This window comes from Mercenaria mercenaria, chromosome 9 (genome assembly GCF_021730395.1).
Source record: "Mercenaria mercenaria strain notata chromosome 9, MADL_Memer_1, whole genome shotgun sequence".
In the NCBI taxonomy this organism is placed as follows: domain Eukaryota; kingdom Metazoa; phylum Mollusca; class Bivalvia; order Venerida; family Veneridae; genus Mercenaria; species Mercenaria mercenaria.
This window is the reverse complement of record NC_069369.1, coordinates 68,791,207-68,815,052: the sequence shown is the minus strand read 5'-3', so window position 1 is coordinate 68,815,052 and position 23,846 is coordinate 68,791,207. Positions and strand designations below refer to the sequence as shown.

General features: G+C 36.5%; 1 protein-coding gene across 4 annotated transcripts in view; it reads right to left on the bottom strand.

Moving 5' to 3' along the window:
• The window catches only part of LOC123547385 (protein FAM53A-like), a 58,373-nt gene that overhangs the window by 19,128 nt on the left and 15,399 nt on the right, over positions 1–23,846 (bottom strand). Inside the window, exons 1-4 of one of the 4 annotated variants that reach the window (XM_045334435.2) lie at positions 20,483–20,669; positions 7,950–8,132; positions 2,390–2,450; positions 1,379–2,184 (exon numbers count right to left, since the gene is read on the bottom strand). In XM_045334435.2, the coding sequence (XP_045190370.1) occupies positions 1,379–2,184; positions 2,390–2,450; positions 7,950–8,042 (960 nt within the window). In that variant the 5' untranslated portion in view covers positions 8,043–8,132; positions 20,483–20,669. Of the gene's footprint in view, positions 1–1,378; positions 2,185–2,389; positions 2,451–7,949; positions 8,133–8,519; positions 8,634–10,844; positions 11,042–20,482; positions 20,670–23,846 lie in introns of those variants that run through there. The other 3 variants (XM_045334434.2, XM_045334437.2, XM_045334436.2) reach the window with 3 other exon arrangements.

The following is a 23,846-nucleotide window of genomic DNA, read 5'->3' as shown; positions in this document are numbered from 1 at the left end:
TTCAATGTCTGCATTAGTTCTGGAGATAGAAACTCGCATATAAAACCTTAACCAGAATTTTCGAAGTCCAAAAGGGGGCATAATTTGCCCAAAATACATGCCAGAGTTATGGAACTTGACCCAGTGAGGTTGGTAATTGATCTAGAAAAAGAAAAAATAAGTTTCAAATCTATATGCCTTTTAGAAATAGCTGTATGTACTTGCACGCAAAACTTTAACAAGAATTTTCTAAGTCCAAAAGGGGGCATAATTTGGCCAAAATGAAGGTCAGAGTTATGGGACTTGCTGCTATCAACTAGTTTTATAACCCCGAAGACACATGTGAAGTTTCAAATCAATATCTGCATTAGTTTTGGAGATAATAACTTGCATGTAAAACTTTAACCAAAATTTTCTAAGTCTAAAAGGGGGCATAATTTGCTCAAAATACATGTCAGAGTTATGGGTCTTGACCCAGTGAGGTTGGTAATTGATCTAGAAAAAGAAAAAATAAGTTTCAAATCTATATGCCTTTTAGAAATAGCTGTATGTACTTGCACGCAAAACTTTAACAAGAATTTTCTAAGTCCAAAAGGGGGCATAATTTGGCCAAAATGAAAGTCAGAGTTCTGGGACTTGCTGCTATCAACTAGTTTTATAACCCCGAAGACACATGTGAAGTTTCAAATCAATATCTGCATCAGTTTTGGAGATAGTAACTTGCATGTAAAACTTTAACCAAAATTTTCTAAGTCCAAAAGGGGGCATAATTTACTCAAAACACATGTCAGAGTTATGGGACTTGACCCAGAGAGGTTGGTAATTGACCTAGAAAAAGAAAAAATAAGTTTCAAAGCTATATGCCTTTAATTGATGGCTGTATGTACTTGCATGCAAAAACTTAACCAAGGTGTGACGCCGACGCTGATGCCGACGCCAGGGTGAGTAGAATAGCTAGACTATTCTTTGAATAGTCAAGCTAAAAAATTGAAAATGACAGATATCGAAAGAACAATAGAAAATGCCTCGTATCAAAAATTTGAAATTTTTTATTCAGCGTACTCTCTTGAAAAAGACTTTAACATCATTTTGTTTTGAAAAAGACTATAAAACCACTGATGTATCTGGTCAGCCACCTGCATGGTAAAAGTAACAATGGAGTCATTGGTATTGTAGAGGACTAAGAATTGAGAGGTCCCTTGTTTGATCCATCGGCAATGGGAATGCTTTAGGTGACAGTCGGACAAAAAAAACGATCACATATTACATTCATTTGTCCTTCAATTCAGAATTCATACGGGAAAAGTTGTCAGTTACCTGTGCAGATCAAGTCAGTACTGGTACACAATTACAGAAAGTCTGACCTTATTTTAGTATCAAGCTTCTAGAAAATGTTTACCTCTGTCATTTTGTTGAAGTTTAATGTAGGACGACAATCCCTGCGTCTTCTTCGTCCGGACTTTCTGTCATAGAAAGAAGGTTGTGACCGACACCTTGGAATTCTGTATCTGTGATGTGGTGAGGATGGCACGGAACTGTTCATACTGTGAACATTGCTGGCCGATCCGGTGTACGTCACAGAGGAACATGAGATCTTATCCTCAACTGAAAGACTTCGGTTTCTAAATTCTTGGATATGGTTGACTTTGTAATAGTCAGTGTATGAATCACTTGTAAATGGACTAATAGCTCCGTCACTGTACACCGAGTTTGGGCGAGGCACTGGTGATTCTGGTGGAGTCAAAAAGTCTTCAGGGGTTATATGCCCCGTTTCCATATGCCTCTGCACAGATGGAGCCAAACTAGAAAATTCGTAATTCCTACAATCAGACGGCGACCATCGTACTGTCCGTACATCCCACTTTCCGTCAAGACCAGTCCTAGAACTATTTCTCATTGTCATAGCAACAGGCTTCCACAGCCCTGATCCCTGAGGTTGCCATGTTGACTTTGCTGGGGGTACATTAATCTCTGTTTCCTGTGGTACAGAGATCGACCGACAATGTCGCTTCTTTGGTCTGTCCGACAGAACTTGATTATTAGCTACACTACTATCACATAGAGGGCACAGGTGCATTGGTTTTTTATGAGAACACATTATTTTTGTTACAGCTGTACTTTTAGGCATTGACGGCACAGTAAACTCTCCAGTCTTGGTCTTTGCTCCTGTATCAGACCCCAACGACACAGTGAACAACTTCTTCCCTGTAAAGCACAAACAAACATTTCCATCAAAAAAGAAGTCAAATGTTATACTCGATCAGAAAACCAAGAATGGGAATCTTCCTTTCAATTTTTTCAATTATCTAAAATCTAAAAAAGTTAATTCTACTGTAAAAACATGTAGTATTTCTTGGCTTCCTTTATACATTGCTAAAAAATAACTCTTTCTTTTATTACTTAACCATACCTCCAGCTCCAAGCTTGGCTTGCGCTGACTCACTAAGCTTGAACCCGGCATCATGGTTGATCTGAAAAAAAAACAAAGAGAATCATTTTTAAAACAATTACATTTCATTTATCTTCAAACAGAATAATTAATAATCAAAGCCAAAACTCCAAGATAACAAGATGCTCCCTCATTTTAATACCTTTGGAAGAGGACCTTACGATGATGCTACAGATCAAGTGTGGTGAAGATCCATCAGGTTGTTCATGAGAAGAAGTGGTTTGAAATGATTTCTATTTTTAGCTCTAGCTCTAGCTGAGTGCCCAAAATAAGGTGACCTAATAATGATGCTAATAATGATGCTACGGACCAAGTTCGATAAAGATTCATCAAGTGGTTCATGAGATGTTTACAGGTATTTCTTTTTTAGCTCTAGCAGCCCCTAAAAGGGGCCAAGCACCCAATTTGAACAAAATTTGGAAAGGACCTTGTAATAATGCTACAGACAAAGTTTGATAAAGATCAATCAAACAGTTCATTAAAAGAAGATGTTTAAAAGCTTTTCTAGTTTTAGCGCTAGCTGCCCCTTAAAGGGTCAAAGGGCCTCCGTTTGAACAAACTTGGGAAAGGACCTTATAAAGATGATATAGACCAAGTCTGAAGAAGTTCAATCAAGATCCAATTTTTTGCTCCAGTGGCCCCTAAAAGGGCCCAAGCTGAAACATTTCAATACTTTACAGATGCTACTGACCAAGTTTGATGCAATTCTAACCAGTAGTTTCAGAGGAGATATCATCTGAAGAAAAGTGTGGATGTACGGATGGACGACGGATGGACCAGAGTGATCACATTGGCACATGTTCAGGTGAGCAATGAAACTGTATTTGTAGACCAGTCTCAGAATGCATCTTTACCATTGGTCAATTTCAAACATGTGCTCAAAAACAACCAATCAGAGCTGGATTTTTTTAGACTGGTCTCCAAACTCAGTTTTATAACCTATAACTTAATTTCTTTGACCTACAGAGCTAACAAAATGGGCTTACATCAGGTCCTTGCTTATAATCATCAACTCTTAGTTCTTTTTTCAACTGGTCTTGGTATCTTAATCATGAAAATATATTAAAGAAAGTTTATATGACCTTCAAAAAGAAAAAGTCATTTTTTGAAGTTAATCCATTTAGAGAAATTAATCTGTTTCTTTTGGCCAAATGCACCCATTTGAAATTACTCTATGAAAGCAATACCCTTGACAGAAAGTCATTACGCATGATCCGTGCACATTTTTAAAATTCATTATCAGCTTTACAACTACAAACATGATCAAAAAAATCTCTTATCTAAAAAATTTGAAGATGAAATCAGCATGGCTTGCAATTTATATGATTGTACTGTTTTGGCAAGCTGTCCGAAAAATTTACAAACTTGGCAAGGATCGAAAAAAATTCATGCCAGCTTAATAAGTGTAGTACACTCCGAATACTGTGACAAGTGATTTGGCAAGAATTAAACAAGATTAATACAAACAACTGGCTTCTATTCAATTTGTACATGTATGTTTTAAAGGCACTTGTTATGGAGTGACCCTAGCAATCATATCAATATCAAAGAAAATATCGCTCAGACTATGTCCTACACTGATAGGAAACAAAAGACCTCGAGACAAGGTCCACGATCAGGAATCATGTTAAGAAGTTCAAAAACTTAACCCCCAAAAAAATTTATACAGCAGACAAAATGTACTTAAAAATAATGAAAGTTTTGTTAATTCAATAATGTCTGTCTGAGTAGAAAAAGCAGTGGTACCGAGCACTGGTGCCAACACCAGAAGCATGAAAAAGTCTAGAGAGGACCAAGTATTCATGGCCTGACAGAAAACTGTAAGTATGAAGTCATTCCTCTTTTGCCCAGAGTCCTATTGGAAAGTTAGGAGAACAACAGTTACTGTACTAAGTACAAATCCAGGAACAACTAAACTGTGAGAGTTATATGTTTGTTTTGGTGTTTAACGCCGTTTTCAACAGTATTTCAGTCATGTAACGGCGGCAGTTAACTACCAGTGTTCATGGATTCTGTACCAGTTAACAAACCTGTTTTGCAAGTAACTGCCAACTACCCAACATGAATCAGAGTGTGGGGACTAATGATTTCAGACACAATGTCCGTTTAATCAAATAGTCACTGAAGAACATACGGCCCAGCCCAAGGATCAAACTCACAACCCCGAGATCCGTAGACCAACGCTCTACCTACTGAGCTAACTGGGCGGGCGAACGCTGTGAGAGAGACACATAACCAAAATACCGTTGAAAAGTGGCATTAAACCCTCATGAAGCTATCTCAACCCTTAGCAACTACTGTGTAAAAAACACTTTCTAATCTCTGGCATTTTTCAATCTGTCAAAAAGAGAATTTTTCTTTTTCTACTTTAAATTGATTTTCTCTTTTAAAAAAGCCTCAAAGGCAAATTAATACTTCGGAAACCGGGAAACCCGAACCTACTTCATCCTCTAACAATTCTATTACAGTATTACCACGAACTGACATATGAGATCACTGGTAAAACATTACAAAGCTATAAACAATGTTAATTATGACAGAAAAACTATAAACACACATAAGCCAACTTTTTATAGAAGAAAAATCTGTGAATTATTGTGTTTGAAATACCATTAATGTCAGTATATTATTATTAATTTACACTGTATTTGTTACATAATACATAACTGGATCACCAAGGAACCTCAATCCATAATCCAATGTCATATGAGTACAAACTACAAGAGGAATGTCTTACTGACCGGCACTACATGTACTTAAATTGAAAATATGGTTCGTTTGACAGACTTCTTAAAGTTTAAAGTCTTTTTAAAAGTATTTTTTTCATTTATAGAAAGGCCCTCAAACTTAAGAGTTCACTAATTCTGTACCAGTACTGCACTTTCTTCCCAAGTAAGACAACTTCTCCACATGACTTACAGGTTGTGGAGTATGGGCAATAATGCAAAAATGCATTAACAGTGAAAAATGCACCAGCAATCTGGACACAAAGAGTGGGGCACACTAACATTACAAGGAAGTTTGTGACAAACGTGTAAACAGACAAGCAAAAACTGTAGATCTCCTCAGAGACCCTTAACAGGCTCAGAAAAAGAATCATTTGGAAATACGGCAACAGTGAAATTGTAATATGATATATGCTTTTAAGTCAAGAGTATATCAATATATATGTTTGTTTGTTTGTTTGTTTGTTTTGGGTTTAACGCCGTTTTTTCAACAGTATTTCAGTCATGTAATGGCGGGCAGTTAACCTAACCAGTGTTCCTGAATTCTGTACCAGTACAAACCTGTTCTCCACAAGTAACTGCCAACTTCCCCACATGAATCAGAGGTGGAGGAATAATGATTTCAGACACAATGTCGTTTATCAAATAGTCATGGAGAACATACGCCCCGCCTGAGGATCGAACTCACGACCCCGCGATCCTTAGACCAACGCTCTTACCTACTGAGCTAACTGGGCGGGCTTCAATATATATTATAAAATATCAGTTTTATAGAAAACAAAAAATAATCTGATCAGTTTGTTTTTCCGGTATATCTGACACTTTTAAGTAAGAACAATAGTGTTACAGTTACTGAACTGGGTTTACGAAGGTAGATTTCACTTTCATAAAATCATATCACGAATCAATGACTACCTAAAGACAATACGAGAAATTCTTAGACGTCATAATGTTTCCGATATATCCATTTACAGATTAAATTTAGATCAATACTACCTATGGTTAGAATTTTATGGTAATATATCACAACTGTTTCATCATACTTACATAAAAATGTTATAAATACTGCCACAAAGTAAAACATTCTATGAATAGTAGCACAAACCTCGAAAACCGCAGAATAAATTGAATGGTTTCTATTTTAGTAACAGGACTGGCACCGAATTTGGACATTTTGATACGAATCCCACCAGCAAGGGAAAAGGTTTGATATGTAACGTGCACGATTTGAGGCCGTGTTGCTTTATGCTAGATTCCTTTACAAACAGTTGAAATATCTGTCCCTCCAAGGTTCCACTTTAAACAAGGAACTTTTTCGAGTTTTACTAGAACTCTGAAGCTCTTCACCATTATTTATAAATAGTTCACTCTGACCTTGACCAAATCTGTCCCCTATCATCTGCATAATTATTCGTCAGAAATAAATGAAGCATTTGTCATAAAATATATGTTTGTTTTGTTTCATTTGGTTTAATGGTGTTTTTCCACAATATTTAAGTTATTTAGTGGTGGTATACCTAACCAGTGTGCCTGAATTCTGCACCAGTACATAACTTGTTCTCCGCAAGTAAACAACAACTTCTCTGCATGAATCAAAGGCGGAAGACAAAATGTTTTCAGACACATTATCTTCTGTCAATTCTTCACTCGGGAACATAATTATGCTGTGTGGGGATTTCCTGAATATAGCCCCTAACCATCAGGGTACTGAGATGATTTCTCTACAATCAATGCAGTCAACTGAATTCAAACCAGTCCTAACCAAAAAACAACCACCTCCGATGAAAGAAAGTTGGGAAATTTATTTTGCCAACTGTCAAACCAAGCAGAAGGACACACACAAAATATCGTATTATAACTGTCCTTGTGTAACACCTCTTAAAGATTTTAATGAGCGTAATTACTCATTTGTGTAATTACGGAAAACTTGAGACGAAATGTAATATTGTAAGTGTACACTTTTGAAGTGCTCAATTGTAATTCACCAACTGAACCTACACATTTTGTTCATTAAAACATAAGCAAATAATCGAGGATCTTTAAATTCCATGGCCATTTACAATAACATAATTATTTACTTGACAAAAAAGAAAGTTATCTGAAAACAATGAATTCACATTAATGTCTGAGGAAAATATTGTCAAAATCAATCATTTCCAAATTTTAAAATCTCACATTATCTCAAACAAGACAACCCACATACACATTCTTTTATCATTTGTAAACAGACCATTCATATTTAATTATGTAATGTAGGCGTTTGTGCAAGCAGGTGAAAAACTCAAACTCAAAAACTAGAGATTTTTTTCTCTCAAGATAACTAGACTTTGTTTTGTTTACATTAGTAATGCATCATCAAGTGCACTTGTAAAAATTTTATGCTTTTGCAGCAAAAAATTTCAGGAGAAGCTTCAACTCCTTACATTTTATAGAATTTGCTTAACAGAGGGTGCAAAAAGTCAATCGGTTACGAAAAACCGTCTTGACACAATATGTAAAATTTGTCTAATAGCAGGTATAAAAAGTTAACGGAGTGTACAAAAAAGTAAATTTTGTTATAAACCCTCTATTGTTTCTTGAAGTAAGATGTGTAAGTATGCACTTAGCTGACAGACTGGACAGTTAAAGCAGTTGCAAATAAAAACAAAATTTGCAGATAACATAAATCAATATCAAGTCAGCAACCAGCATGGTTCAAACCAATGACATCTAGACTGAGAGTCCAATACCTCACCCCTACAGCTAAATACCAAGAAAGAAAATTACTGGTAAGATACAAAGCAAGAGAGGCTTACCAGCTTAATATTGGACGTAGATGTCGGCCCCTCCTCGAGGCTTTGCTTCTGTAACTTGTTGGTGAGGAGGTTCACGTCCAGGGCCAGCATCATTGCTGGTTACCGTGGTAACTCCTTATCACTATGGTTACTTCATTATGTGATCAACCAAGCCAATCAAAAATACTGTTTTCTACCAAACACCTGAAAATATAGCAAGAAAATTTTTATAATTAGATGTGATATTAAACTGTAATATTTTTGGTGTCACTTTCATTTTGCAATTCGTTAGTTGTGCCTAGAATTCTAATTTTTTCGGACATACTGCTGCATAATACTAAAGACTGCTATGAATTCATGGGTGGTGACAATAAAATAGTCTGGTGGAAATAAAATTGCCTGAAATGTTACCCAACCTACAGCACCATTTAGTAATATATGTACTTAACGTTCTGTATTTAATGTAAATATTTTAGAAAACAAAAGTTGTTTTTTTTCTTTATGAGATTCCTGGATGAAATTACCTCATTTATTTAAGGTCATACCTAAACATCATGCTTAAGGGAACCTTTAAATTGGATAGCTGGCTACCTTGTTTGTTCATTTTATCCCTAAAAATGAGGCTGTCACAAAACACAGGAACCAAAACTTCCACCTCTGAGCAGATTCAAAAATATACACCCCTCCCCACACTTCCAATCCCTAAAACTTATATCACAATGACAGGAAAGCACAACAATTTAAATCTGACAATCTGACCAAATATAACAAATTGAATCATAAATACTAAAGCATTTCCAACTGCACTTCCGACTAATTAATTAAAATCTAAATATATAAAGAACTCTTATTTTACAATATAAGGGAAGACTCTACTTTGACTACTGTATATTGTGTAATATTCACAATGGCTTTACTTCCGCTAATATTATCGAATAGTGACACTTGCGAATATTTTAAATTCTGTGTGTGTGTGTTCGAGTTTAATGTCTTTTTCAACAATTTTTCAGTAATATAAACGACGGTGTGAGCACAATGCCCAACTTTATACTGCTGCCTCACTGGAATATCACGCCATAGATATGTGGCATGATATCCCACCAAGTCACATTATACTGACACCGGGCTGACCAGTCCTAGCACTATCCTCTTAATGCTGAGCGCCAAGCGAGGAAGCTACTAGTACCATTTTTTACGTCTTTGGTACGACGCGGCCAGGGATCGAACCCATGACCTCCCGCACTCGAAGCAGGCGCTGTACCACTAGGCTACCGAGGCGGTTTTGAATTCTGTATCATATCCTAAAACATAATCATTGAATGTTTTGAAATTCTTTACATTGCTAATAAAGTGCTAAACATTGAATTACTAAAATTACCTAAACTACAGTAATTAAAATGATATTTTCTTGTTTCAAATTATACACAATTCTTAGATCACTCAATTTAATTGCCAGTTAAACAAAGAAGTATATTGTGCAATAAAAAACGGTTGACATACGGACCCCCGACTGGAAAGAGAGCATTCTGATGTCAATTATGACGTCAAATTGCCGCATGACATCCGCTACATTACTACTCAGATAGAAGAAGCCCAGTATAATTTGTATGAAAATATTTCAATAAACATGTAAGCACAAAAACAAAGAGCTTGATGTTTTACTGTCTAATTTACCACTTTTCATTGTTCATATGCTAAGATATTCAACCACTTTGGCTAACGCCCTCAGAGTTCAATTCCTGCAAATCTGAACTCTGAACCACGAGAAAATACTCAGATTTGAACTCTGAACCATGAGAAATCACTCGAAGGCCATGAGAAATCCAACATAGTGTGTTTGCGACCAGCATGGATCCTCTAATGGCTTCTCTAATTGCAATAGGCTTTGAAAGCGAACAGCATGGATCCTGACCAGACTGCGTGGATGCGCAGGCTGGTCTGGATCTATGCTGGTCGCAAACGCATTATTTTGGTTTTCTCATGGTGCGGCACAATTTTGTTGAATAACATGAAAACTTCATTCAATTTTACTTTAAATGGAATTTAATCTGCTGTTATTTTTTGCTTGTTGTAAATGTAAATTTTATTAATACCAAAGTATCAACATTCCTGATATATAACTGTACAGCCAATTAACTTTTAATTTAACAGGGGGTCTTTACAGTCTTGCTGTCATTATTCTCCACAATTAAATGCCAACTTCCACACAGGAATCAGACAACTAAGTACTTCAGACAAATTGTCTTCTGTTAAATCTCCGGCCCACTCCCTAAAATCAAACATGCAACCTCCCTACTAGTTTTGTGATCCACCTACATATGTCTTTATCAAAGCATGCAAACATGCAATAGTGCTAAGTAAAAAGAAATGAGCCGTGCCATGAGAAAACCAACATAGTGGGTTTGCGACCAGCATGGATCCAGACCAGCCTGCGCATCCGCGCAGTCTGGTCAGGATCCATGCTGTTGGCTAACAGTTTCTCTAATTGCAATAGGCTTTGAAAGCGAACAGCATGGATCCTGACCAGACTGCGCAGATGTGCAGGCTGGTCTGGATCCTTGCTGGTCGCAAACCCACTATGCAGGTTTTCTCATGGCACGGCTCAAATTCATATAATTTATAAATTACCAAACTGTACCTTCAAACATAAAAGAAAGTAATTTTTCTTTTTAACATATCCCAATTTATATCAAAAACTGCAAATTAAGACACAAACAATCTCTGAAAATTCATAATTTATGCAAAATGTAAAACTCACTAAAAACAAGAAGTTTTATTGGGAATAAATTCTGCATGATTATATTTATTTTCTTACGGTCATTTTGAAACCAACAGATATAGAAGAAAACTCAAAAGAACCGAAGTTCTTGTACTATATCCAAGCTGAATGAAATAGTAAAAATATTATTTTCTTACCTAAAACCACTAAGTCCTTTGCTTTTACTGCAGGTTAAATATCCTTTGGACATAAATTAAAAGCCATTCAACAGAACTTTATTAACAAAGCTCATGCACTTATTTTCCACAGTACATATTTATATATTATACTAGTACGAAACGTGTCCCACATGTTCCCGACTGTGATATAGTATTCCAGTGGTACAAAACGTCTTGTCATTCATTATACAGGGGAATATTGGCAAATAATGTTGAGATATAATCTGCAGATTAGTGCAGTAAAGTAATAAATCCAGAGTGTAAACACTTTGGTAATAGCGCTGTATTGCATTATGCCTTTATCTTATATTATACCTTAGAGGACGCAGAAACGCTGTATATCATTAAATCTTTAAATCTTATATACAGTGCTACAGCATTAATGGAACAAGTCAGTCAAACAACAAAAATTGGCAAACAGATATATTTGTATAAAGGTATTTAAATTATTGATCTCTTTTTTTCATGTAATGACCTCTGATAAAATCCTTACATGGCATGTCACCAAAAAAAAAATTAAAATACAAAAGCCAGATAAATAGTATTACACCAAACATTCAATACTCTTTACACTAATTTAACAACCACCCTGTTAAATTAATAGCTTAATAGTTTTTCCATTATGTTAACTATAAACCTATATTTCTGACCTCATCAAAATTATGATTTTCAAACAGAACGCTTTAAGCAACTCCTCCCCCTCCCCCCCACAAAACCCCGCCACCCCCCACAACACTTTTGATTTGTCCATCTGTCAAACATCCGTGTTCTTAGCTCTGCCTGAAGTTTCCATCAAATTCAAATGAAACTTAATACAGCCAATCATCAAGGGCCACTTTAGTTGGAATGTCTTCAACCAATCAACAAGGACTAAACCTTCCAGGTAATGTTTTCAGTCATTCATCTTCGAAGAGCTTCAACATAATTTTTCTTCAAAGGCATAACATCTTTAGTCAATCATCAAGGAGGACAATATTTGGCATAATGTCTTCGCTCAATCATCAAAGAAACATACATATGTCATGTCTGAGATTCAAACCTATCACTGATTTAAAGACTTGTGCTCAACCGGCTTGCTATACCAGCATGGTAATTAACTTTTCTTGATCAGATGTTAAAAGGAGGTAATAAATTAACTGTTGATAAGTGGCAAAAGCTACATGAAACAAAATAAAGGCACTGACCTCCAGACTTGAGCTAAAACTGATATTTCTTTAAAAATTGAAGTTTGGTCATATTATATGAACATTAGAACATGAGTTTTTGATTCTAAACTCTCTGTATAATGCCAAATCAAGAAAAAAACATGCCCAAGTTGGAAACTGAACCGAGGCTGCCACAGCAATAACAAGAGGGCCATGAAGGCCCTGTATTGCTGGCCTATTGACCTAAAGATCATCAAGATTAACATTCTGACCAAGTTTTATAAAGATATTGTCATAAATGTGATCTCTAAAGTGTGAACTAGTTTTTCCTTTGATTTGACCCAGTGCCCTAGTTTTTGATCCCACATGACCCAGATTCGAACTTGACCTAAAGATCATCAAGATTAACATTCTGACCATGTTTCATGAAGATACAGTCATAAATGTGGCCTCTAAGTGTGTTAACAAGCTTTGCCTTTGATTTGTCCTAGTGACCTAGTTTTTGACCCCACCTGACCCAGATTTGAACTTGACCTATAGATCATCAAGATTAACATTCTGACCAAGTTTCATTAAGATACGGTCATAAATGTGGCCTCTACATTGTTAACTAGCTTTTCCTTTGATTTGACCTGGTGACCTAGTTTTTGACCCCAGATAACCCAATATTAAACTTGCCCAAGATTTTATTGAGGATAACATTCTGACCAAATTTCATTAAGATTGGGCCAAAATTGTGACCTCTAGAGTGTTAACAAGCTTTTCCTTTGATTTGACCTGGTGGCCTAGTTTTTGACCCCAGATGACCCAATATCGAATTCGTCCAAGATTTTATTGAGAGTAATATTCTGACCAAGTTTCATTAAGATTGGGCAAAAATTGTGACCTCTAGAGTGTTAAAAAGCTTTTCCTTTGATCTGACCCGATGACCTAGTTTTTGACCCCAGATGACCCAATATTAAACTCGTCCAAAATTTTAATGAGGATAACATTCTGACTAAGTTTCATTAAGATTGGGCCAAAATTGTGACCTCTAGAGTGTTAACAAGCTTTTCCTTTGATTTGACCTGGTGACCTAGTTTTTGATCCCAGATGACCCAATATCGAACTTGTCCAAGATTTTTTTATTGAGGGTAACATTCTGACCAAGGTTCATTAGGACTGGGCCAAAACTGTGACCAGTCTAGAGTGTTAACAAGCTTTTCCTTTGATTTGACCTGGTGACCTAGTTTTTGATCCCAGATGACCCAATATCGAACTCGTCCAAGATTTTATTGAGGGTAACATTCTGACCAAGTTTCATTAAGATTGGGCAAAAATTGTGACCTCTAGTGTTAACAGTCAAATTGTTGACGACAGACGGACGGACGACGGACACAGGGCGATCACAAAAGCTCACCTTTGAGCACTTTGTGCTCAGTTGAGCTAAAAACTTTCTTGCACTCTTGACCAATACACAACAGAGGAATACGTATTAAACGATCATTAAATATATAAAGATTATAATTAAAGCAGTTTACCTCAAGAAACTGGTTATAAACCCTTTTCAATTTTGAATGAAAAAAATAGCAAAAACAAGAGCACCGCCTTGTGGGTGCAGATTTTGTCTCTGTATAATAGAAATATTATCCTACATGTGTGTTTTATGATATTTTCTAAGTCCAAAAGGGTCCATAATTCTTGCAAAAAGCAGGATTGAGTTATGTTTCTTGCTGTACAGGGTCAGCTATTGATGGTGAATAAGTGTTACAAGTTTTAAAGAAATAGCTTTGAGTTTAGGAGAAAAGCTTATCTAAATAAAAACTTAAGGTTTCTTACTGTACAGTGTCAGCTATTGATGGTGAATAAGTGTTGCAAGTTTTAAAGAAATAGCTTTTATAGTCTAGGAGAAAAGCTGACCTAAACATAAAACTTAACCAAGAAATCTGATATTTTCTAAGTCAAAAAGGGGCCACAATTCTTGCAAAAAGCAGGATGGAGTTACGTTTCTGATTGTGAATAAGTGTTGCAAGTTTTAAAGCAATAGCTTTGATAGTTTAGGAGAAAAGCTGACCTTAACACAAAACTTAACCAGGCAATGCCGACGCCAACACCGATCAAGTCAGCCATTTAGTAAGACCATATATAACTGAGAAGGAAATAGTAATGGTGATGTAATTATCAACAATATTCATGAAAAGAGGTTGAACTAGTTTCTTACAGAATACAGCTCATTTCGAAAGGGTTTGTCCTCTACTCAAAAACTGCTTTGGAGCCCAGCTTACTGCTCAAAGACTGCTTTGAACCTCACTGGGGTCAGGCCCACTATTCAAAATCCAAATCCAAACATTGTAAGTTTCATTACTCAGTGATTCAAGCCCCACTAACTGTAGTAAGACTGAGTATTCAAAATCCTGCTTTAAACCAAAGTGGGGTCAGACCCACTACATGAAGTTCTAATGAACACCACTATGGTCAGGTCTACTTCTCAAGAACACTTTGAACGCCACTGGTATCAGGCCCACACTCTGAGCACTTTTAGCCCCTTTGGTGTTAGACTCACTACTCAGAAGACCGCTTTGAACCCCACTGGAGTCAGACCCACTACAACAGGAGTGCTTTGAGCCTCGCTGGAATCAGGTCTACTACTCAAAGAGCACTTTGACCCCAACTGGGGTTAGGCCCACGGCCCAAAGAGTGATTTGAGCCCCACTGGAGCAAATCCCACTACTCAGAGCCCCACCGGAATCAGGCCTACTACACATAGAGCTTTGAGCCCAAATGGAGTCAGGCCACTGCACCTCCTCGTCACGGTATTGGGTCTTTTTTACCAGGGAACAAATTCAAGAGTAAATTCTAGAAAAACCTAGATAACTTGATTTTTCCTCCTTTGGTGGAGGATAACATTTTGAGAAAGATGACTGACATGTGTCGTTTTTAAGTGGAGAAAGGAATTATCAGATGTTCTAGAAAAACCTGGATACCTTGATTTCTTGGAAGTCATTGAGGCCACTATTGACATTAGATTTATCTTATCACCGATCAAGAGATGGCAATAACTCATTATTATTTTTTCCAAAAAAAAAGATGAGCTTTTGTTTGTTTGTTTGTTTGTTTTGGGTTTAACGCCGTTTTTCAACAGTATTTCAGGCATGTAACGGCGGGCAGTTAACCTAACCAGTATTCCTGGATTCTGTACCAGTACAAACCTGTTCTCCACAAGTAACTGCCAACTTCCCCACATGAATCAGAGGTGAAGGACAAATGATTTCAGACACAATGTTGTTTATCAAATAGTCACGGAGAACATACGCCCCGCCCGAGGACTGAACTCGCGACCCCGAGATCCAAAGACCAACGCTGTAAAAGATGAGCTAAAAACTAATTCTTATAAACTTCCATAACATATAATCTGTCAGTCATTTTAAGTTTAAAAGTTTTCTTAAGAAATACAGCATTAATTTCCTGATACCTCAAACTTTTTTTTTTTTTCTTTGTTGTCATATGATCTGGAGGTCAGTGCCTTTAACTTCATATATGAAATCACTGACAATAAGGAAAAAGGCATACTGATGATTGAATCATTATTTGGGTACATCCTAATCTAACATGTACTAACAAAAGATAAACGGTTACACCCATAAACAAAAAATGTCGGGCCATCTTTTCCTCCTTGCATGAAGTACTCATAAAATATAATAAATCTTCAAAGAAAAACAACCAGACATAAAATACTTATTTCGAGTACACTTTATCATTCTATGCAGTACAAGTGTCACGTCATTCAGTAATTCTGGAAGCTGTTCACTGCATTACTTGTGCACTTCACATATTAGCGAAGTATTTATTATCCTATAATACATGTGGGTTAATGTACGGCTGACAGTTCGTGCTGCATCCTGTCAAATTCTTGCAGATTTGTACAATGGTGACTTCTACACTGAGAAAGGGGCCGGGCCTCCCTCACTTGAAAAAATTCCAGGGTTTTCTGCAACCAGTAAAGCACAGCAAGGCTTCCCACTATGTCTGTGTGTTATGTAAAAGTTTAATATATATTGACAATTCAATGTGATAGTAATGATTGAAATATATGATAAACCCATGTCAGTCACTTACGACAAGAGTGCCATGATGGCCAAGTCACTCCCATGACCTCAAGCATTTGACCTTGAATAGGTCATGATGCTATATCAAGTGTTTTAGTATGAAACCAGATGGACAAGGAAGTTTCATGAAAATTCAGACACATTGTGGCTTCTTGGCTGCTAATAATGATTAAAAACTGCAACTCAGGTAACGAAGGTGACCATGTTTTGTACTTGGGTAGAAACTGTGGCCTCAAGAGGCCTTAAAAGTGTTAATCCACAGGCCTCAAGTGTTATATAGTATTACTGTTATTTGACCTAATGACCAATTTTCTGACCCCAGATGACCTAATCTTAAAGCTGCATTTTACTGAGGCAAACAATGGACAACTAAACATGGATCATCTGCCTATACTAATAGCCCACTCTGACCCTTTGGTTCAAAAGCGCTAAAAAACGTTAAGTTTATACTATTCTATTTTTGCTAAATTGCTAGCACCTTGTATCTCTTGAAATATAGTGTCATAGGAGTTGGTTTGGTTGTCACTCAACCAGGGTCCAGGGCTGAGTAACCATCTTATTACAACAGACCTCACTGCCCCAGCCATTTCCCCCTTTGAAGATTGAAATATGGTGATAAATATTGTAATTCAATACTTCTTGTTAGCTGCTGGTTAAAGTGAAAATTAAAGAAGCAATAAATCATATTCAGTATAACTATTTCTGTTCTTTTGTGAGCCTACCTAAGGCAGGACATATACAACCCATTTATATTTATTTAAATAGTCTCTCAATAAGAAATCATTTAGCATAAAGGTAAAGGTAAAGTAAAGCATATCTTGTTTTCTGTAAGCATCAGTTATTTAGTTCTATGTGATGAGTTTGAATAAGGTTGGTGAGTTTTTTAGATCTTAATTCTTATCATGCACTGTTTGCCATTCTTCTTCTTCTTGGCGTTCACCGCCTACACCCTCACCCCTGATCCAGCAATGAAGGATGCCATCTTCTTCAGGTCCTCCGTCCTGCTATGAACTTTGATCCTCATTGGGAACACGTTTGGCCACACACTTTTCCTTTGGTTCTCCAGACGTGGACATCTCTGCAGAATGTGCTCAGCAGTTTGTTGTTCCACAGGGGCACAGCAGAGAAGGAGACAATTTAAGCTTTGTGCACATGTGGGCATTTAACCTGTTATGTCCTGTGCGAAGCCTAAAGATGATGACTTGTTCCCATCTGTCTAGTAGGTGGTAGTCATCCTTGACTGGCCTTGGCTTTGTCAGTGCTTTGATCACTGTCACCTTCTCCTCGTGAGTAATGGCATTTTGTGGCTGGTTATCTGTAGCTCCATGCTTGGCTAATTAATCTGTCTGCATTCTCATTTCCAGGTACACTACAGTGTGCAGGTATCCATTGTAGGGACACAACTCTTGTTTTGCATACGCTTAAGGTGCCCTGGAGATGGTTGTTTGGAATTTTCCAGTGCTTGGAGAACTGTCAGAGCATCCATAAAGATAACCACGTTGGGGCAGCTCTCTGGAGACTCCTCAATGAGTTTAATAGCCTGTTTGCTGTTTGTTGGGTTTAACATTACACCGACACATTTATAAGTCACATGGTGACTTTCCAGTTTTGACAGTGGAGGAAGACCCCCAGGTGCCCCTCTGTGCATTATTTCATCACGAGTGGGCACCTGAGTAGAACCACTGACCTTCCGTAAGCCAGCATGATGGCTGCCTCACATGAAGAATTCAATGCCCTGAGTGAGGCTCGAACCCACATCGATGAGGGGCAAGTGATTTGAAGTCAGTGACCTTAACCACTCAGCCACGGAGGCTCCCTTATTCAATCAGTATCTTTTTGGTAAGCACCCCTTTTAACAGTTAATGATACTGTCCAAATTGAAAGATGGACAAGTTCATTATAGAAATTTAGCAGGGTAAGGGTTTAAACATAACGAAAGAATAGTAATGGACTGCTCGCGTAACAATGCATAATAAGCTTTGTGTCATTTTTTTTATCTATAATGTCATCAAAGACAGCAGTGAAATTCAGTAAATAAAAACCACTTTTTTTCAGACATGATGAAATACTGGTTTTAATTCAGTTCACTATTTAGGACGAAAATGAAAAAAAAAAAAGTTAACTGAAAACTTCAAAAACCTTGAAAGAAGTGGAAACATTTTCTTTTAATTATTATCACACTATAAATTTCTTTGAAACAGGTTAAATGTTTTTTAACCTTAAGGTAGTTCTGCACGTTTGAAAAACCGGAAGTGATGGCGTAACGTCATTTATCCGGAAAACGCAGAATAAAGCCTGGATTCGGCGTACGGAAATGAAAATCAGTTTATGAATTAATGGAAACATGTGAGTAAATGTATTACAGTGGTACTGTTGCTATATTTCTAAAGTCAAAATATGACATTAAAACATAGTACACGATAAAACATTCAAAATAATGTCTTAGAATTAGCTTGAAATGTCCGGTTCACTTTAATCATGGTCAAATAGCTCAGAAATAAGCACACGGACCTATAAATTTTATTTCACCAAATTATAGGCCATGTGTTTATTTACAACTGTGAGAAGTTTTATCAAAATCTACATTGTAGAAAACATTCTATTACCGAAAATGTTATGAAAATTATGATTTTCCCATAGACTCCCATTATGAAACATTGCGTGATGTCCGGACTTTTCAAATCAGTCTTGCAAAAAATCAAGCACACGACCATATCTTTTTTATTTGCTGAATTTTCAAGGTATATTCTTAAGTTTTGAAAAGTCAGAGTTTAATCAAATTCTACATTGCAGAAAATGTTTCGATCCAAAAGTGCAGAACTACCTTAAGTCTGCTGGCAAGTGATTCTGCCTTTGCGACCAGTGCAGGCACAATCGTGCAGGCTGATCATGGTCTTCACTGTTTGCTATTCAGTCAATACATTTTCAGTGCCCCTTGATTAATATGTGGAACTGCTCAAATTGAACGATGGACCAGTCCATTTAAATTTTTTTGTTTTTTGGCAGGGTAAAAGTTTTAAAAGAAACAAAAAATCAGTATTTCTCTTAAACTAACTTATGAGAAGGAACATCTCTCCATATTTAATGCATATTGGTTAAATACTGTCAATATTAATGTATTTTACAAGCAAAGCATTTTTCTAATGGAAACAGCTGCAATGCACGATGACAATAAAATCTGTCTTACAAAAAGGATAATATAATTATCTCCCATTAATTTGCACCTTTTACTCAGTTCCCGGAAAGGGACCCTAGAACTGCTGGAGGCAAATATGACATATGCTACTACAATCTTGCAAAAAAAGGCTGTGGCAAATCATCAAACGATCAATATTACCTGGGGATTTTGAATAAGTGGGTAGAGTAATATTTACAGTGTTGTTATAGCTAAAATATGTAAATGCTGTTACACACAAATCAAGAACAATTGTAATTATTAAGCAGGATTATACCCAAAAGTATAACTACAAAACTTAAATTTTTAACCACCTGAATATTATATCTGTTGCTATGACAAGAGCTGTCCGTAAGACAGCCAATCCTCGACTATGCGAACTGTTGTCTCAGAAGTAGGAATATTATCCTTAATATTAAAATATCAAAGTATCCGCATTAGTTTTGGAGATAGGAACTTGCATACAAAACTTTTTGAAATTTTGATTTTAATTTCCAGAAATTTTTAAGTTCAAAATGGGTCATAATTTGGCCAAAATGCATGTCAGAGTTATGGGACTTGATGCTATCACCTGGTATCATAACCCCGATGAAACGTGAAATTTCAATTCAATATCTGCGTTAGTTTCGGAAATAGTAACTTGCATGCCAGGAATTTAAAACTCCAAAAGGGGGCATAATTTGCCCAAAATACATACATATATAGTTATGGGACTTGACCTAGTGATGTTTTTAACTGACCTAAAAAAAGAAAAAATAAGTTTTAAAGCTATATGCATGCCTTTAATTAAATGATAGCTATACATACTTGCATACAAAACTTTAACCAAGGTGTGAATGCCGAAGGGGACGCCAGGGTGAGGTGAGTACAATTGCTTGTACGAATAGTCGAGCTAAAATTAAATAACATAATAAAAGCAACAAAAAAAACCCAACTCAATCTACTATATAGATTAATTCACTCTCATAATTTCATCTTCAATCACCCAGAATCTAATAAATATTTCAGCTTAGGAAATAAAATCTTACTAGTCATAAAATTGTACTTCACCCCCTTTTCCTGGCCGCTAAAGGATCTGTAAGCTAAAAGACATATTTAGTGGATATTCATAAAACGTTATCTGATTGAGTTTAATTTACATACAGGTGATCAGCTAATGTTTTAATTACTTTGCACCTATCCAATTTACTACCTCCTAAAATTTCATCTTACCTAAATCACAACAACCTTAAAATTTTCTCTGTCACAGCCTCCACAAAAAGAAATTCCAAACAAATTCGTATAATCTTACAAATTTTCCATGTGCATGTATAAAAACATTCTTGCACGACCAAAATCAGTCACATGTAAATGCTACTAGTCCCGACACACGTTTCAGTGTCATTTTAAAGATTACTGTGTGAAAATCATAATGGTATTGGCAAAAAGTACTCCACACTTGACAGACTTCAAATCCACGTGCTGGTGAACAGCCAATATTATACCCTCTGCATATGGCACATTGATTGAATGTTCCTTAGTTTTTTAACATCAATACAACAGCCATGCAAAGGTATAAAGGACCTAAAATAGCATTACATAAAACCTGTTAACATGGAGAAAAGCTGTGGTTTCTATGAGATCGTGAAAGATACCATGTAGGCAGACAAAAAAACAAGAGGGCCAAGATGGCCCTAGGTCGCTCACCTAAGAAACACACCATAACAGTGTAAAACATGTTTGACCTAGTGATTTCATGGAAACAAATATTCTGACCAATTTTCATTAAGACTGGACCAAAAAATTGGTCTCTTGTGATAAAACAAGCATTTTCTTAGATTATGATATGACCTAGTTTTTGACCCTAGATGACCCATGTTCAAACTCGACCTAGATTTTATCAAGGCAATCATTCTGACCAAAATTCATGAAGATCAATTGAAAAATACAGCCTCTATCGCATACACAAGGTTTTTCTTTGATTTGACCTAGTGACCTAGTTTTTGACCTCAGATGACCCATATTCAAATTCGACCTAGATTTCATTAAGACAATCATCCTGACCAAATTTCATAAAAATCAATTGAAAAAAACAGTCTCTATCGCATACACAAGATTTTTCTTTAATTTGACCTAGTGACCTAGTTTTTGATCTCAGATAACCCATATTCAAACTCGACCTAGATTTCATCAAGGCAATCACTCTGACCAAATTTCATGAAGATCAATTGAAAACTACATCCTCTATTGCATACACAATGTTTTTCTTCGATTTGACCTAGTGACCTAGTTTTTGACCCCAGATGACCCATTTTCGAAGTCGGCCTAGATTTTATCAAGGTAATCATTCTGGCTAAATTTCATGAAGATCAGTTGAAAAATACAGCCTCTATCGCATACACAAGGTTTTTCCTTGATTTGACCTAGTGACCTAGTTTTTAATCCCAGATGACCCATTTTCGAACTCAGCCTAGATTTCATCAAAGTAATCATTCTGACCAAAATTCATGAAGATCAATTGAAAAATACCACCTCTATCGCATACACAAAGTTTTTCTTTGATTTGACCTAGTGACCTAGTTTTTGATCCCAGATGACCCATTTTCAAACTCGGCCTAGATTTCATCAAGGCAATCATTCTGACCAATATTCATGAACATCAATTGAAAAATACAGCCTCTATCGCATACACAAGGTTTTTCTTTGATTTGACCTAGTGACCTAGTTTTTGACCCGAGATGACCCATTTTTGAACTCGGCCTAGATTTCATCAAGGCTATCATTCTGACCAATATTCATGAAGAATAATTGAAAAATACAGCCTCCATCGCATACACAAGGTTTTTCTTTGATTTGACCTAGTGACCTAGTTTTTGACCTGAGATGACCCATTTTCGAACTCGGCCTAGATTTCATCAAGGCAATCATTCTGACCAATATTCATGAACATCAATTGAAAAATACAGCCTCTATCGCATACACAAGGTTTTTCTTTGATTTGACCGAGTGACCTAGTTTTTGACCCGAGATGACCCATTTTCGAATTCGGCCTAGATTTCATCAAGGTTATCATTCTGACCAATATTCATGAAGATTAGTTGAAAAATACAGCCTCTATCGCATACACAAGGTTTTTCTTTGATTTGACCTAGTGACCTAGTTTTTGACCCGAGATGACCCATTTTCAAACTCGGCCTAGATTTCATCAAGGTTATCATTCTGACCAATATTCATGAAGATTAATTGAAAAATACAGCCTCTATCGCATACACAAGCTAAATGTTGACAGACGCCGGACGACAGACGACAGACGCCGGACGCCGGACATAGAGTGATCAGAAAAACTCACCTGAGCATTGCTCAGGTGAGCTAACAACACCGAGGCAGTCTGAACTTTTTATAGGGTGTCTTGCATAAGTACTGTATTGCTGAGATATTTAGGTTTGCTTTTTCAAACTATTTCCCTAGAAAACATGCAGGCAGCCTCAGTGTGCCTCAGCATAGCTACGCCACTGCCATTATGCCTCAGCATAGCTACGCAACAGCCATTATATAAATATGTAATTGAGCATAATATTATGTATATGCAATATATATATATATATATATTATAACTTACTGATTATCTTTAATATCATTCAACAGTGACCTATTCACACTTTTTTTTTGTAAATTTATGTATGTTTTAAATCCCAAAAAAGCAGTGATAGATTATGCAATCTGTAATGTTTTAACATGTTTAATATGTTATTAAATGAGCTGCATCCTGAGAAAACCAACATAGTGCATTTGCGACCAGCAAGGATCCAGACCAGCCTGCGCATCCGCGCAGTCTGGTCAGGATCCATGCTGTTCGCTTTCAAAGCCTATTGCAATTAGAGAAATCGTTAGCGAACAGCATGGATCCTGACCAGACTGCGCGGATGCGCAGGCTGGTCTGGATCCATGCTGGTCGCAAATGCACTATGTTGGTTTTCTCATGATCAGCTCATTTCTTCTTTTTTAGCTTCTTTTGTTAATCATGCAATGTATATCAAATTTTGTGTAAAACTAGTGTTGATTCTTTCTTATCCAAAGTCTGAATGAATCCAACAATTAAGCAGCTTCATCAAATTAGTTATATGATTACAAAATGTACCTCCCTTAGTCACTTTTCAAATTTTGTAACAATTACCTCCCATTCGTCTGACAGTAAACTGGACAAAAATTTCCTCCTTTTAACTGGTATGAAGGTAAAATGGTTATGATCAATAGCTTCCCCTTCACAGGTATGACAGTCAATTAAGAACAACTGCCCCCTTTAACAGGCCTGACAATAAACTCACTGTTCTAACAATAACCACACTTTCATTGATCAGGTTAAATTTGAAATTTACAAAGGTCTGATTAAAATTGTTACTATGTTTTTTCTGACAGTCAATAATGAATATTCTGCATTTGAAGATTGGCTTAATATATACTTTGGAACACAAATATTTCAGGCACCTGGGACTTCAAATATCAAAGCATAAAGGTTACAGCAAGAAAAATCTTTCTTCCTTGGATTTTTCTATACAAGTAATCATTTCAATCCGAGATCACTTGAAAATCTAACAAC